Source organism: Alosa alosa, chromosome 2 (genome assembly GCF_017589495.1).
Source record: "Alosa alosa isolate M-15738 ecotype Scorff River chromosome 2, AALO_Geno_1.1, whole genome shotgun sequence".
NCBI classification, from domain to species: Eukaryota; Metazoa; Chordata; class Actinopteri; order Clupeiformes; family Clupeidae; genus Alosa; species Alosa alosa.
The window spans coordinates 2401570-2419875 of NC_063190.1; the positions used below are offsets into that span (position 1 = coordinate 2401570).

General features: G+C 40.8%; 1 protein-coding gene across 1 annotated transcript in view; it reads left to right on the forward strand.

The window, feature by feature from the left end:
- The first annotated feature begins 6604 nt into the window (after nucleotides 1–6604).
- The window catches only part of nectin1a (nectin cell adhesion molecule 1a), a 28246-nt gene continuing 16544 nt past the window's right edge, over nucleotides 6605–18306 (forward strand). Inside the window, 1 exon segment of the mRNA XM_048269761.1 lies at nucleotides 6605–7504. Coding sequence (XP_048125718.1) covers nucleotides 7456–7504 — 49 coding nt within the window. The 5' untranslated portion in view covers nucleotides 6605–7455.

Sequence of the window (18306 nt, forward strand, 5' to 3'; positions counted from 1 at the left end):
TTAGCCCCTTGAGCCGTGGATCTGCCCAAGGTTTCTTCCTTGGTAAGGGAGTTTTTCCTTGCCCCTGTTGCTCTTGGGTGCTCCTTGTTGGTGCCCCCCAATTCCAATCCTCCCCCACCTTTCTTATGCAGCCCTTGCCACTTAATCTACTAAACCCCTCTTCTACTGCACTTTTTACCCCCCCCACTTTGCACAAATAGGCTGACACCAGACATAATTTCACTGCATTTCTTACTTCCAGTAACTATATGTGACAAACTTCCTTGTATCCTTGTATCTTTGTACAATAGCACAAGTAGAATAGACAAGGGATGGCCGTAAGCTTTAATTTCCCCAGCACCTCTCAAGCCAATGCACGGTTCCATGAATGATCAAGGCTATAATCTGTTTCAAATCTTGATGATTTTATGAGTTCTCCCTACTTACTGAAAGTCGCTGTGTGAACCTGCGTGGCGTGAGTCTTGAAATAGAATCTTGAAATATTAAAATAATCGCGATCCGGACTTGGTGTGTACACTTTCAGTGCGAAAATTTTGCACACAAATTTTTCGCATTTTTGCACTGTTATTTCGTATCGTATCTGGTGTGTACGGGCCTTTAATATGAATAGGTGTTTCTGTAAACCTAGGGACAATAAACCGCTATCTCTTTTACAAAAACGAGCTGTTAATCGCTCATTGAAGAGGGAACTATGATAAAAAGATTGTTTTCCTAAAAGCATGGAGTTGACGAAAGAATAAGCAGGAAATGTCACGTTAATGTTAAATAGCCTACATCTGAATGCTAGGTGGCAACGTTGTATTACATTTCACTAAGTGTGAGCTTCACAAGTAAGGAAGGTGTAAATATTAATTTATCATGGGAAATTATTGGAAATGTAATTCCTTGTTTATTCTAATTGCAAACCACACACATCCATTCGTAATCACACGTACACTTTTAATACCTTGAAAAGACTCTCACAAAGATCCTTGATTACTAGCAAGATAGAGCAACGTAATTCGTTACTATGGGAGCAAAACGGGACAGTTCCGGTCTGCATAAGTGGGAGTGTCACTAAATAAACTTTCTCTCTTAATGAGCAATAAGAACAGATAAACATAATTGTGTTCACAGTATTATTGTCTATAATCATGTATGATACCAATGAATCATTCTTTAGGACATGATATGAATAATTTAATTAGTCATGTGAACCGAGCTAGCTAGCTAGCTAACGCTAGCTTAAAATGCTACACAAGTGGATGGGAGTAGCTATGGCAATACAGCCCCGCTAACAAGTGACTAGTAGTTGAAGGACTTAGCTTTAAACTTAATATACTGTTGCAAATTCACTTGAGTATAAACTATCCACTTTAACTAATGTCAGTTATGTTATTCAGCTAGTTGTCATTTCAAAGAAATTACACTTCTCCGTTTAAAATGTTACCTTAGCTAAGAGGCTAGCTAGCATGCTAACAACCGGACAGTAACAGGCAGCAGCATGGTCTGATATTAAGTTATTTTATTACAAATCCAAACGCTAAAAAATTACACTTTTAGGCTTGAAATGATCCCAAACACTTACAGATTATGACAAAATTTTCCAAAAAACCCTCAACAAATCCAGAAAGACATAATGACCAATTTATTGGTAAAATTCCCCATTCCCCCATAAAAAAAGTCTCCATTGACATTAGTGCAGCGAGGGTTTACTCTGGTCTGCATAAAGGGGGATTTCCCCCCCTCCCTCTTGCAATAATCGAACACGGAAATTGTTGAACGTTTGCGCCTCTCGCTCCGCTTTAACCATAGACAGTAAAAGAAATGGACGAACAGACTCCGTCGTTTTCAATGGGAGGGCACTGAGTCAAATAGAACGATTTTTCAGTTGGTCCCCCCAGTACTGCGCAGACTCACACTTAAAGCAACACCAAAGAACTTTCCCTCTGTCGCACGCACGCTATTTGTTTATCCAGCACCGGCTTTGCAAATAACGATGTCCACAGACAAGGTAGAATATTTTGCATGACTTATAAAAGTACGATGTATTGCGACATCAGATGCAAGTCAAATTTGTAGTTTCTTATGTCTCATTCCATCGAACTACAGATCCGCTACCCGATCTGGCAAACTTACATAGTGCGGTTATAGCCGATAGAGGGCCACTAATTTAATGCAGAATTGCCGTTCACCCTGTTACGAGTTGATGAACCACTGAAACGATTTTGGAAACATTATTTTAAGGTAAAAAAAAAATTTGGTGTTGCTTTTAACATTGGCGGACGTTAGCCATCGAACTGAATCTTGTAACTCATATGATAGATACACAGAAATTCTTCTCACACTTCTAGCCGCCTTCAAAGTCATCAAAAGTTAAACATTTATTTATGTATTATTATTATTAATATCATCCTCACCAAAGTAGGTGTTAATGTTGAAGCTACCATACATGATCATGCATCTTCAAAAAACAGTCAACAAAACACAAAAAAAGTTATAGCCTTGAAGCTAATCTTCTTTCCACTTTTCCGACCTACGGTCAATCCATCAAAAAACCTCTGTAATGATTAGTGCCGTTTAAAAAAAAATTAGGTTTACTTTTTTTTATTATTATTATTAGGTTGCCTCTGTGTAATGCTTTACCTTAACATACGGTCGTGTATGCTAGGTTTTGCTTATGAGTTACCATCATAGACAGTAAGGTGGACTGAGCTTCTTATCCAAACAATACGGTTATCTCCCACGGGTAAAAGAGAGATTACGTCAAAGCTAGCTTCCCTCCAACCGAACAAGCTAACCACTCTTCTTTACGGGTAACCAACGTTACGGACGAGGTAGTGGAGTCTGTTTTGCCTTTGTAGTGTTTATGTGGATTACACAGAAGCTACAATATCGGCACAGGATATATGTTATATGAAGTTATGGTATTTCAAAAAAATCCTAGAATGAATGGACTTCTATGGGAGTTAGCAGAGAGGTGGTCCCTCCAGCCTACGTCGATTCTTCTACTTCCGGGAATTCGCCTGCCCCCTTGGCTTTAACCCTCTCTGACTCTCATTTCGTTTATTTGATGTTGCCTAGCAACGCACCCTTCAGAGCAAAGATTCTAGAACAGAGCTTCAGAGAGACACGTTTTGAGTTCTTGGCAAAGTACCTAAAATATCGGTTTCCATGTGTATGTGCTGGATGGTGTGCTTCCTTTATGAAAGTAAGTGTTTTCTAGAGTTACAGACATAATGAGTCATGTTGTAGTGGTCAACATAAATGTGCCCCTTCTGTTATTAGAATGCTAAGCGGAGAAGCATGCTAAGCAGAGATTTAGTATCATTAATTTCTTGTGTGGCTAGCTATAGGGAGGAGATACATGTTTCTAATTGGGATTTATGTTAGCGTAATGCCATGGTTTAGCGTAATGCCATGGTCATTTGATATGAGATGCTTGCACTCGTAACTTCGTCACTTGTAACTTTAGGACTGCTATTTAGCACTTTAGCCCTAAAAGTAGCACCTAAGTCTGTGACAGCTTAAAAGAAGTGGCGAGGACTCCTAACGCGATGTTTTGAAATGCGTCTATTGTCTACAGGAGCTTCCAATCGCGAGGGAACTTCATTGTAGGCATAACCAGAGAATGTCTAATAAGGGGAGAACTGCCACTCTCGGAAAACTTCCGGTTTCTGAACTGGTTGCAGTTCCTCCTGTGGTTCCACATGAGGGCGCTCGTCCACGAGTGCAGAATGCATGGAGGTCTATGGAGCTGTACCCCTCAAAATCCACTTTTCTCGGGATATAATTTTTTTTCAAGTAATTTGAGTATTGTATTCGAACGGAGAGGCAAAGAAAATACACTTGGTTAAGTATTATATTATTTAAAGTCACTTAATTGTTCAAAAAAGCCTTCAACATGTGTCAATGACGTCATTCATTAGCACAATGCTAGCGTGTTATGTGCAACAACGACCCAACCTGTAAGAAATCAAAAGGACATAAGTACTCGTTCATTCAACTTTTGACCTATAACCCATGTTGAAGTTATACAAACTACAATCAAATCTGAGATTTGTCAACGACAATCAGGTGAAAGAGACACATTTAGCCGTCTAGCTCTATTGACTCCCATTCATTCTGCACTCATGGCGATCGCCCCCAGTGGAACTCTGGTGGAAATGCATCCAAAATTCGGTACAATGGGACTTAATACGGAGTGGCAAGGCTCTCCGTAGACGGGCTCTGGCATTACTAAGGGATGCAATAATGAATAATTGTTGGTGGTGACCAACAACCAAAACTAGCCTACTCATTGTCAACATGTACATTAAATGTAACATTTCATGTGAATCAAATTAAAATGTTTTCTTTGCAAACGTAGGCATATAATGGTGACAGATTAATTTAATAATGCTGCTGTGTGAATCACGGTAAGCGCGAATGAAGTGGCCACTTCTTAATGGGACCCACTGTATGGAAGTGGGCTAAGTAAAATAGAGATGTTTCAAATAAGATAAGGTTAATCAGAATTCTACGATATGCCCGCTTGACAACGGCAGAGATAGAACTGGCCTTTGGCCATAGCAACCTTCCATTTAGAACGATTGGCCTTCATAACAACCAAAGATCTGAGCTGTGTTGCAATGTGAGGCAAAGTATAGAAAGGTGATGAAATATACAGAGACAGGTCAAGAAATATAGTGCAATGTAGACAGTAGTATACAGTTCATTTACAGACGGTGGTTTAGAGTAATATGAAGTATTCCTTTTTATTATGAGATACATCTAAGATAGGCTACATCAATAGGCTCTCAAAACAACCCCAGGCTCACAAAACAATCCCAAACAGACGTAAGGTCTTTATAGAGCAAATCCATATAGATTATTTGTCAAATAAACCAGTAAAACATAATTTGTCGGATGGAATATATAACATTCACACTCATAGCTCATATTTTTTAAAATAAATTAGTGAAAAAGTATCCTGACAAACAAGCAGGTTTTTAATGCCTTGGTCATATTTCATAATTTCAATTCTTCTGTAGGTTACCTGATAGCCCAGTTTGAGAGGCGCAAGACGCGTGACATTATTTATTTTTGCAGCCAATCACTGCTGTCATTTTATTTCATTGATTTGATCTCAGTCATAGAAGCTAAATTCGAAGGCAGGCCAAAGGTCAAATCTAACGAACCGCATTCAACCCGCAAGCCAATAGTTGAATAGCCCTCTCCTAGAGCTTTTGAGATATTGCCACTGCTCCAACACTGAAAGTCACTGTTACAATGCCTGGATCAAGCCAGGTTCAGCATAGCGTATGCCAGGGGTTCCCAAACTTTTCCACGACAAGGCCCCCCAAATACCACAAGGTTCTGGCCAAGGACCCTCTTGATGTGTTATTAAACCCATCGACAATACTACGGCAAATCTAAAAATACATAAAGCTAATCCTAATAATTATTTTAGCCACAAGCACTTCGCGATGGAGCATGCAGTGTGTAAAAATTGCATTTTGGGGCTTTCTGCTATATGAGAGCTATCACTCTACTATTGATGGAAAATATAATGTTCAGATATGCGACAAATTATTATAATGGCATTGTATAAACAACCCTCATACTAGTATATTTTGAATTTTTCAAATGTATTTATTTGTTGCTTTTATTTTTCCTTCCAACTTGCTGAGGCCCCCCTGGCACCCCTTCGCTGCCCCCCAGGGGGCCCCGGCCCCCACTTTGAAAACCACTGGCGTATGCCACTGTCTGCTCACGTTGGTGACCGGACCAGGGCAATTCCGGACCAGGGCAATTTCGCAATTCCCGCCGGAAATGTAGTCTAGTTTTATTTTATATATTTTTTTACATTTCCATTGGGTGATCCAAGCCAGACCACAGAGCTGCATAGTGCATAGCCTAGCCTAGGCAGCTGGAATGACAAGTGTTTCTGTGTCCTTAATATGATCATCTGAAAAATCATTTGAAAACGACAACAGTGCCAGATCACCTAAGCATGCTTCAAAACAGTGCTGTTGCTTGTTATCTTGTCACTGAACATACACTGATGCGCTGGCATGTCACTGGCTCCAAGTCACTCTCACCTTCTTGTGTATGCTAAACTGTTCTGACATTGGGAAAGGATGATCTAATATTAATGCATAATGCACACTATATTTATTTGGCATATGAATGTGTCTATTTTGTGCATATCTTCTGTTTGAAGTACTTAAGATCTTTTCTACTGTTGTGAGACGTTTAAGTATTTATGGTGTAACAACATTTGCAAACTGTTGGACCACTCACAAGGAGCCTATAGAAAAGTGGGCAGAATTGTATTCAGAGTAGGCTATTGTGTATCCGAAACAGCAAGCTTCTTAAAGAAGCATTATATTTGGTTCCAAATGCACTGCAAACAATGGCAACATAGTGAAGTGATATTGTGTGTTGATTTTGCAAGCTTTTGAAGACATACGTTTCAGTACGTTAAAACTAAATAAAAGTTTAACGCAAAATTCATGAGTGCAAATGAGCTTAATGGATGCCTTTGTGTTATTTGTGTGACCACAAGGTGGAGCTATAAGCATTCTATAAATCTGGCGTCAGACGTGACTACCAACCCAGTCATTGCAGCCAAAAGGGGTTAAAACGCAACGCGTGTTGTTCCAGTGCATTGATAGTGCATAAGTAAATAGTAATTTAGATGTGGATGTTGTGAATCTCAAACATACTGTATTGAATTACTGTTCTTTTTAAGTGACCTCACATTTTACCATCGTATTTGACATACAGGTGTGCCTGGATTTTGATCAAATCTGACATGGCTTTGAGAACCAAATCAACCATGAATCACTGTATATCTCCGTTACATTTAAATGGCTGTCTCTCAGTCATAATAGCTTCAGAGCTACCACACTGCAGTTACTTGGGTTAACACCGCAGACACAGGGAGTAGCTCCTCCTGCAGACTGAATAGGTGAACGAGTAGGGTGGTTACGGCCAGAAATGCTCGAATGTGACAGTTAAACCGATGGACCAGTTCCGTGATGTATAAAAGCAGCCAAACGCCAAGCGCGCAATGCTACACCCTCAACAAGACAATTAATTGCTGCTAATCTACACCCAGCGGATTTGCCATCATGGAGACATCGCCACAGCATCCTATAGGTTGCGTCACTGCTGTAATCGTGAGTGTCTTAAGCTGATTTCTGTTCGATCCCGCGTCTGGGTTGTAGAGGAAAGTTCATACGACGCGTGAAGCAGCATCGCAGGCTCCTATGCGCGCAATATGATGACCGCGGAGACACCATTGGACTGCGCGCCTGAATGTGCCATAAGCCTGGGGAGACACTGAACTTTAAACATCGGCAAATCCCACTGGTTTCTTTCTCTCCCAAATGAGAGGAAACAATGGACTATTATCTGTAAACTAGGTTTAATCTTTTTCTCACAAGGGACATTTTCTTCTCGTGAACATATCGCGCCAGAAGCAAGACTATGATGGTGGTCAAAACCTTCATGTACTTTTCGGCTGTCATCATTTCAGGTAGACCTGTTTTTGTATAATCTTTCATGGTGAAGTTATCTATCTCCTTAAGTAGGATTAGCCCTCAGCTGAGAGTAGATCTTGTCCCCATATTAAACTCCAGATCAATTTTAAACGCGCATCAAGGGTTTAAACATCTCAACAACACAGCCATGTTTTTACACCCAGGCTGCTGGTAATATCCATTTAATCGATTCGGCTCCATGAGTCTGGTAAAATATATTTGGCAAAAAGTCTGTTCCCTTTCTTTGGCGTAATCAATGCATATTGTTTCGTCACCTAGTCAAGATATTGTCATCTAACTTAATTCTTAACTCAATGCAAGAAAACTTCAAGGCTAGCCTGTCTTGCAGACGGTACTCTAAAGCCTGCTAAAGTCTTGCCTTAGATTGAGTGAAAATGCCATTCCCAAACATCTGGTGTGTTAGATTGCTTTTTTGTTGGAAATTGAAGCAATCAGTGAGAGTGATAAGCAAAAGCAACTATTTAAGCCTTGTCCTTGTATTTAATTTATTTTATTTAATTCAGTGAGTGGGTTTAGTGTAGCTTGTCTAAATACGTCTGCATTTTCTTTTACCAGATGACTTTTCTTCTGTGTTGTCATCATCTCTCTCTGCTGGTTTAAACAGTTAAACATTGCCCATACTTCAATGATTATCTCATGACTTAGTACATTAGATGAATATTGTTTTTTATATGTCATGACAATCAGATTCATTGTTGTTAGCTTGTAGTCCCTGCCTCTCATTCTAATTCATATGTGGAAGGAATATTTTGCACCATGATGGAACTATAGTTGTATCATATTTCGCCGGTTGCACAGGACCTCACAGATGTGCTGCTGGGATTTCTTGCATCCATTTGAAATCCACTGCACCTGCACAGATTTCCTCCACTTATAGTTTGAGTGGGTATGTGTCCCGTGCATATTACACAGAGTAAACAGAAGATGGCCTTTTTTCTATGTGTAATACTACACCCGCTTATCGATGCCCTGTTGTGGCGTGACAGTGATTTCCCCAGTGTCTCTGTGTTTGGGTTAGCAGGAGCAGCAGCTGCCTCTCTAGTTCTCTCAGATCTGCATCTGGACCGACTGCATCTCTCTGCTCCTGACTATTTATTATCCTCTATAGAAGGAGTCTAAAGTGCCTCTCCAGCAATCACTAGTAGATTACAGCCAAAAGAGTGCCTTTAGCAATCCCAGTAAGATGCTGATGTTAGAATACATGTGACTTTAAAGTCCCTGGAGGTCACACTAGGAAAGGAAACAAAATTTGATGCGATTTCAACAAAATTCGATTTTGTTGAAATCGCAGGGTCTACTTTTATTGTTTGATATGATGTTTATCTATCTACCCTATTACTATTATTCATGAATTTTGTGAGTAGCCTCTAACATAACAATAAGTTAGTGTCAGACATTCCATAAAATTATGAATTATACAAATTATTTGGAAATTATTTTGTTAATTTGCAAGAGAGCCTACAGTTACTGTGGCATGTGCATTTTGTGTTTATATGCATCTCTCTCTCTCTCTCTCTCTCGCTCTCTCTCTCTCTCTGTGTCTCTGTCTCTCTGTGTGTGTGTCTGTGTGCGTGTGTGTAACATTCTCCTTTTAGAGAGCTTTAGAAGATTTTCGCACTACAAATCCATATTTTAGAGAGGAGATTATCACCACAAATGAATGCTCTGCCGAATGGATGCAGATCAGCTGTGAAAATGTAGTTACTCAAAACGCGCATTAAGTTCTACACAGATATGTAATCCCAAATGGCTAATGCCAAAGCAATATGTTCATGTTATAGAGATGGTACAGTATGTTGCATCTCTTGCTCACCCAGTCCCATGTACAGTATGTTAGCATCAATCGGATAAAAGAGGATGCATGTTTTTTTTTTTTTTTGGTTAATATTCAACAACTGTCACTGATATTCGGTTAGTATTATTTCTTGAAAAACAGACTAATATTATGGGCCTTATTTTGAATGGTGGGTGGTGGCCCACCCATGTTTGGGCTCAGGATCATGCTCATCGTGGTATCAAATTAGCAAAATGCTTTTGCCAAGTTATTAAATTAGCTTTAGATAATTTGTTTCTCTGCCAGACTTCCCATTTTCCCTGTCATTTAAATTAGGGCCTAAGATTTCTGCTCAATCTTTTTTGTGATGACTACTTGTGCTGTCTGTTTTCACTGAACATCCAACACTAAAGCAGTTGAGCTATGCAGATTTGCCCCTGTCTCTGTTGTGGCCTGCTAAAGGCTGCTTGTTTATGCGAGGTCTGGAGTAAACTACGGAAGGCCGTGGAGGTGCAGTGAAGGCTTCTGCAGCGAAAAGTCATCTTCCATTTCTTGGTGGAACCGATACGTCAGTCACACATCATTGATGTTTAAATGAAATTCTAAATCTATCTGGCTGGCTGTTTAAGCCAGGAGTCTTAAGGTCTATAGTTCTCCTATTTTCTCTGCATTAGACTCAAAAAATGTAACCTCTGTGTGTCAGGGTTGCAGGTAAGGTTCGGACCCAAATGTAACCTCTGTGTGTCAGGGTTGCAGGTAAGGTTCGGACCCAAATGTAGCCTCTGTGTGTCAGGGTTGCAGGTAAGGTTCGGACCCAAATGTAACCTCTGTGTGTCAGGGTTGCAGGTAAGGTTCGGACCCAAATGAAACCTCTGTGTATTTGCAGGTAAGGTTCGGACCCAAATGTAACCTCTGTGTGTCAGGGTTGCAGGTAAGGTTCGGACCCAAATGTAACCTCTGTGTGTCAGGGTTGCAGGTAAGGTTCGGACCCAAATGTAACCTCTGTGTGTCAGGGTTGCAGGTAAGGTTCGGACCCAAATGAAACCTCAGTGTGTTTGCAGGTAAGGTTCGGACCCAAATGTAACCTCTGTGTGTCAGGGTTGCAGGTAAGGTTCGGACCCAAATGTAATCTCTGTGTGTCAGGGTTGCAGGTAAGGTTCGGACCCAAATGCAGGACAAGACTCGGTTAAACTCAAATCGATTTTACTCAAGAAAAACACAATGAAACAACCATGACAACACACACAATGACAAAGCAAGGAACAGACAGGGACTTCAATTAGAGTCAACGAAATAATGAATCAAGCAAAAGAAGAATATTTAGAACATTGGACAAACCAAATTACCACCCAAAGTAGAATGAATTGCTATCTGACCCTAAAAAGAGAATATGAATTGGCAGAGTATCTCATCTCTGTCAGAGATACAAAGCAGAGGCAACCCCTGACCAAGTACAGGCTCAGTGACCACAATCTAGCAGTAGAAACAGGCAGGAAAACCTGGCTTCCAAGAGAACAAAGAATATGTGGTCACTGCCAGGCAGAGATGGTTGAGACAGAGGAGCACTTCTTTCTACACTGTGAAAAATATGAAAACATTAGACAGGCTTTCTTCCCCAAGAGATATCCCACATTTTCAAGACTGGGACAATAATGAATAAATGACCATACTCCTTGGCGAAGGGCCCTCTGCTGCCCTAGCAGCACAATTTATTTTAAAATGTGAGGATCTGAGGGACTTGATCTGAAACATGTACATACACATCACACACACACACACAAACACATGCACACACACACACACACACCATCCTATTATTACTCTTGCTATTTACGTATGTTAAAAAAAACCTGTCTCTGTGTTAACAGACACATACATGTTCCTGTGCACAGATGTGTTTGTATGTATGTATATGTGTGTACATGTATATATGTGTACAGACCTACACACGCACGAACACACGCACTCATATGCTATTATTTATTCTATGTTCACATGTTATACCCGCATTGCTGTATATCTATTTTCTTTCTTTTGTTATTCTACTGTGTTATCTGTAACACTGGCTTTGGCAACACTGTATCCAAACAGCCATGCTAATAAAGCTCCTTTGAATTTGAATTTGACAGGAAGTTAATCAAAGGACACAAACGATAGGGCAAAACCAAGGGGACACAGGTGAACATGGAACAAGGCACTAATCAGACTAATAACTTAATAAGACTCAGGTGAGGGGCGGAGACAAGAGACAGGGAACAAAAGGGCAATTCGACTTCAGTAGCCACCTGCAGCAGTCTTAGACTACGTATACACGAAGCAGGGTATTTTCCTAAACGAATATCTGGCCATCTACTTTTGCAAATAAAACTGCATTTACACGAGACCGTTTTTTTTTTAAATGTGTTTACACGAACCCGTGTACATACATGCTGTCATGAGCACGCCAAACCACAGTGGCAGTCTAACGATAAGCTCAAGCTCACATTAACCAATCAGAACCCTGAAAAGTCGCACTTGAGAACATGTAAATGTAAACATTGGTCGCACATTTGGTGTACTTCTGTCGCATACTGTGACGTTGGCTGCCCAAAACTCCGTTTACCACAGTTTACAACCAAACGCATAAACAAAGTTTTCCAAAAAAATCACTTTGGCCAGAGTTTTTTTGGATACCCGTTTTACGGGGCGAATTCTCCGTTTGCGTCTAAATGAAAGGCTCAAACGTAGGGAAATGTCTTCGTTTATAAAAATACACATGCTCGGGTCTTAAGCTGGCTCCATAACGTGATTATTTCTGAGATTCTGACATGTTTTTAACCATGACACGCACAATTCCGGTTTGAAAACGCATCAGAATCTTAGAAATAATCATGTTAAGCAGGCGGCTACATGAAGTAGAATCCCCCTAAAGACACATGGAAACAGGAAGTACAAAGGCTACAGGAGGTAAAGGGAACACAAACTAAAAGTCCCAAAAGCAAAACACAAACTTCAAACTGTGACAGTGTGAACAACGGAGGTATTTATTATGCAGTCATCCACAGAATATATTTTTTTTCTGATATGGAGGTATGACCCTCGCGAGTCAGATGTGACCAAATAGACCTAAATAGGAAAGGCCATGTGAATGTTGGTCGATTGTCTGTAGGCTATCATATCCGTTATGACTAGCTTGTGTGTATAGATACAGCTTTGTGTATCTATAGTTCATTGTACATAACAAAACGGTACGAGTGAAGAAATCATAGTCCCATCCACCAGTTCTTTAAGTCTTTGGCAGCTGCAGCATATAGAAGAAGGGTAAATAATAATCTAATAATCATTAATTAAATCATTAATCAAATTAATAAAATATAATGTAACAATCAACAGAACATGATTTTACAGTATTTTACTTTCTTCCCTTTTCACTTGGATTAAAGTTTTGAGGAATAAAACTGATCACCCACTTGTAATTGCAGCGCCTATAGTAGATGAGATTTGGCCACAGGTGGGGCACGGACAGGGGCACTTCTTCATTTGGCTTCATTGCTTCTGTCAGAATTAGTGCTTTTTCAAATAGTGGACCCGTGGACACATTTGTAACTTCTCAGTTGGTCTTTCGCCATATAGGAATGGCATTATAGAAATCATATGTGTGGTAGGGGTCCGGATGCTTTTCTAAATGCAATTATAATACGTCTGGTTTGGTTGGGGAATTACATAATTTGCTTTAACGTTAATCTGGTGAAATTTAATAATTTAATAATTAATTAATAATTTAAAATAATTTATTTGAAGGTTCCCCTTTTTTTAAAACGTGCAGAAAGATAGATCTATCTATCTATCTATCTAGGCAACACTAGCTTGTTTTGAAATGACACAGAAGGAACATAGTAGTACCCAAAACGGCTCTCCCGCAAATATTTATTTAAAGAGCACACAGTTGGCATTGAAAAGATCAAGCAGTTTAGCTGATGAAGGGAGTGTGTGTGTATATGTGTGTGTGTGTGTGTGTGTAGCGTGTGTGTGTCTGTGTGGTGTGTGTTTATGCGTGCTGTCCAGTTGTGTCTGGCCGCACTCTGCCTGATCCTGACCCACTTTCCTGTTGCTCCCTCTTTGCCACCACTGAGCACACGATGGCCATCTGTTACGTGCTGGACTCCCGCCACGGAGATATTGGTTTGGGACCTTACTGGGCAGTGATAGGGATCTTAGGGAACTCTGAACCCTGAGCTTTATTGTTTAGACCTAACACATTCACCTACATAGGCATATGTAAATATACCTCTGATAAACATATCATTAAAAGTAAAAGACACTCCTTGCTAATCAGGGCAGAGAAGGGGGTGAATTTTAGAGGCAAGGCCAGAAATATGCATATCAGGATAACACCTGTTTTGACTGAAGTGAAGTCTGAGACTCTTCTAATGTAGTTGTGTTCCACACATTTGGAGCTATGCCAAAAACCATTGGCATTAACCGAGCCATTAATGTGTTAAAGTGTAAATCATGAAGTTGATGTTAGAGGGAGTTAGCAGGGAGAGGGAATGTGCTGCTTCAGTATAGTGCATGTTGTTGCCCAGTTTGTTGTATATTTACAAACTACACAGGTACAGAGACATGTGGATGCTAATAGCATGGGTGGCCTTATAAATCAGAATAACAAGTTGTGTTTCAGGTGAGCAGCCTTGACTGGTCAAGTGCACAGGTAGCATGTAGGACACGATGGTGAAGACATATCGTCGTTAGCTGGTATTGTCTGATCGTTCAGGTTTTGTCGTCGTTAGCTGGTATTGTCTGATCGTTCAGGTTTTGTCGTCGTTAGCTGGTATTGTCTGATCGTTCAGGTTTTGTCGTCGTTAGCTGGTATTGTCTGATCGTTCAGGTTTTGTCGGTTGGAGGTTGAGCGATGTTTGCATGTCGTGGTCCAGCTCTGTCTGATGGTATGGAGTGGGGAGGATGGCTCAGCAGGGCAGGTGGACATGCCAGAGGGTCACCAGGGGAGCACTGCAGCTGCTGCAGCTTTGCGGCTGGAGAGGACGGGCTAGCAGCAGCAGAGACACATACAGACAGTGGACGCTGTGCTGAGGGACATCAGTTACGGACTTCTAACAAGGAGACTGAGGACAATCAAAAAGGCTTAAAAATCTTCTTTTATACAGAGTTTTTAGGTTTTGTGAGCTCTCAACTAGTGTTCAACACATAATTTATTTCCCATATATTGTATGTCACTAGCAATGTGAAGATAATTGTGACGGCGATAGCGCTGATTAATAACGTAGGCATCTTTTTCAAAACTACTGCCAGAACACAAAACCCACCACTAAGTACTGACATCACTTCATTATAATAAATGTACTGTTTAGTTCTTCACCCAAACTTACTCCACATGGTTGAAAGGCTTTTTCTGAACTGTCTCAGGGAACAACATTTTTTTTTTAAAGAAATAGATGTCTCTTCTGGCAACCATCCTTCTCTGCATGATGTACAGTACAACTACAGGCAAAACTCATTTAAATCAGCATCACCGATTCAGATTGTATACAATCAGAAGAGCTGACACCTGTTGTGGGGTAACCCAGGGTTAATCCAGACCCTACAAGCCTGGTGTGCTTTGGCCAAGAGTGAATGGCAGACACAGATAATTGGCTTGGCTATCGCCAGGCTCCTTTCTGGAAATAACAGTGTCCTCTTGCCTTGTGTACAGTGTTGTCGGATTAGTTGTAGCTCCACCACCGAGTTACTATCTTCGACTATACAAAGCTCCTCCATGCGTCTTCCTTTAAAAAAGCCACATAGGGGGACTAAGTCTTCTCTGATAAGGTAGATTAGAAGGAGAAGCAGGGATTACTGTTGCAGTTGCAGAATGGATGAGTGGCAGCACATGAACAAGAGAGGCGAGGAGGAGGAAGTGGAGATTGACGAGCCCATGATGGCGCTGCCTTAGTCCACGCCTCCCCATTTGGCAGGTGTGGGCTACACCTTTTGACCTGCTAATCAGCTCAACCGCAGAGATCCTCCATTGAAACGCAGGCATGTCTATCGAACTGTAAAACAGTGTGTAACAACAGTGTACATTGGACTCCGACAAAATGGTGTTTTGCTGGTGTTTATGCCTTTTTTTTTCTCACACACGATGACATGCAAATGTTGTATATGTAAGATCAAATGGTATTGAATTAGAATATTTAAAATGTTTTATAACTTAACAATATTGGACTGGTAGCTCACTATCATTTCATTCAGAAATGCATCCACTGTGGCAGTGATTCTGTTTGTACATGTGAGGTTGATCATCACAAACGGATGTACAAAGTGACTCAGTTGCTGTTCTGCATCCTCAGCCTCAGTCTGCTTCATCCGCACTGATGGACATTTTTCATTTCTCATCAGCTTAGTAAGTGCCTCTCTGTCCACAACAACTAACAGACCACAGTCAAGCAGTCTGTTTCAAAGAGAGAGAATTTTTCAAAAATAATAATTTCACGAAGAAAAATACTCACTAAGCTATAAAAACACACAATTTGCCCTAGAATGGATATTGTATGTGGGCATCTGCCAAGTACGGAAATGGAAAATATAATCCATTGAAGAGAATCCAATATCAGTGTTACTATTTCTCTTTGTATAGATTGCTGGGGTCCTGATAATCTGTAATCCTCAGATGTAAACAGTTGTATAGATTAGGGGGTGGAGGGATAGGATCGTGGGTTGGGGGGAGGGATTGGACTGAGAGCAGCGCGGGGGCCAGAGGCCAGTTGTGATGGCCTCCGCAGTTATCACCCTTTTGTGAACAGGTTGTCGCATCTGTGCAGCTTGGCTGCAGTGGTCGCTTTGTATGTGTGTGTGTGTGTGTGTGTGTGTGTGTGCTTTTTTCATTTCTTTTGCTGTTTTTTGCTAGAGATTTGGGTGGTGGGTCAGACTGAATGCAGGTATTACATGTGGTCACGTAGTAGGAGGATGTTCTCACGCTGTTGGACTCCATCCTGGACTTCAATATCCTGAGTGCTGTAAGCTGCTCCCCTATCATTCCCAACCTGCCATGTGTTGCCTGCCCGCCCCGCTTTGCATGGCTTTGAAATATTTGTGTAGTCTCGCAGGGACAGCCTAAAGCCAGGCAAAGCCAGGCAGTGTTCCTACTGTCATCGCTAATCCTAGTTGTCCCTCCAAATGCCTGTTGCGCTCTGCCATTTATTTAGACTGTGTGTGTGTGTGTGTGTGTGTTATTACTATTTGTATTTATTTATTTATTTGATTATTGCAAAGGCGTTTGGTAGTGAACACAGATTTTAAGGACATCGTTTAGTATTATTAAATGACCTTTCCAAAAGAAATGAATGTGTGTTGAAGAGAATTTGACCGCTATGTCAGGGATCCTGCATTTGGTAATAGCTCCCAGAAATTGTTATTATTGAACATCATTGGGAAAGAATTCTACTCAGGTATTTGTGTAGACCAGGGTAGCTTATTTAGCACATAATGCGTTTGCATCCATTACCCTTTATTAGTCACTCAGCCTGATTAGTTTCTCTCTTAAACAGGGACCCAAACATTGAGTGATCAGCAATTCATTTTAGTCTTGTTACACCGATATGTGTTAGTGGACATTAAACCCAACATAGCTCTTCAATCAACGCTTGTGCTAGTGACCACTGTGGTAGTGGCTCATCAACGCTCGTGGTAGTGACACTGATTACAAATCTTTGATCCAATGGCCTCATCCACCGCTGTACTGAAAATGACACAGAATGACACTGTACCTTTTAAACACAATCAAGGGACCTTATTTTGACAATCATGAACGCAGTGCATAGCGTATTATCACGACGCAAAGTTTATTCCTATCTTACACTCAAATTTGTCACAATGCGCCCAGGGGTGTGTCAATTAATGGCCTAAGGTGGGGTCTGGCGCATTATCTAAAAATCTCTATCTTACACCATCTAAAAAGCATTACGCCACTGACCAAAAAAGCCTGGTCTATAGCGAAAGGTGCATATGAAGCACAGCTGAAGACGCACTGTCACGAGATGTAAGCAGCAACTCCTCTGCAGGATAAATGTCCTTAGGTTGTTTATTCAGTCATTCGAACATTATTGGGGTAAGTGTTGCTTTTTTCAGGCTATGTTTCGATGGTAACCCATTGTCAGTCAATAGTAAAAGTAATTAACGATGTATAACTGTTTTGTCATTGACTATGACACCACTGTGAAGTTTCACTTTGCCTATGAGTTCAAATAATAGACGAGTGCAGATACGTGTAGGCTATACTCTGCTAGGTTTTAGTAAAGCAATAGGAACAGGTGGAATACCTGTTCCATACGGTCTCGCGATCAAGCAGATTCTTTCAAATGCGCCACTGACTATCAAAATGCGCTGTTTGAAGTTGCATTGCTTGCTGACAGATGTCATTCTCATTGGTTTAAATTATGTTATGCCCATAACACACCCATGACTGATTAAGAAACATAAGAACTGCCTTTTTGCGCCAAGCGCCCGATGTATGATAACAGAACCACCCCGAATATGGACTGGACAAACCCCTAAATGTATTGAAGCTACTGTATTCGCCAGTGACCATGTAGTGCAGGGCGATATGTAGCAAAAAAAAGGTGTTTGGAACATTTCATATAGATTTTTGCAAATTATGTTTTTTCACTTCTTCAGACCCTATAGTTTGCAAAACTACCTGTTTCCAATTTTTTCCCGGACTGCACTGGTCCAAAATCCAAGATGGCGGATATATCACCAAAAATTGCAAATAATCGTGTGTGTGATAATCGTGTGTGTGCAATGTGATATACAAAGTATAGATAGGTGGTGCATAGACAGGTCAAGAAATGTAGACAGTAGTATACAGTTGATTTATATAAGGTAGAGAGGTTTAGAGTAATATGAATATGTGCAGTGTATCTGCCTCCTTGTTGTCCCTGTCAAGATTGCAATGGTCGTGGACACCTCAACAGGCACAGGCAAGGAGGCATTGGGCGGGGGTGGGGGTGGCTTTGTAGGTCGGTTGTC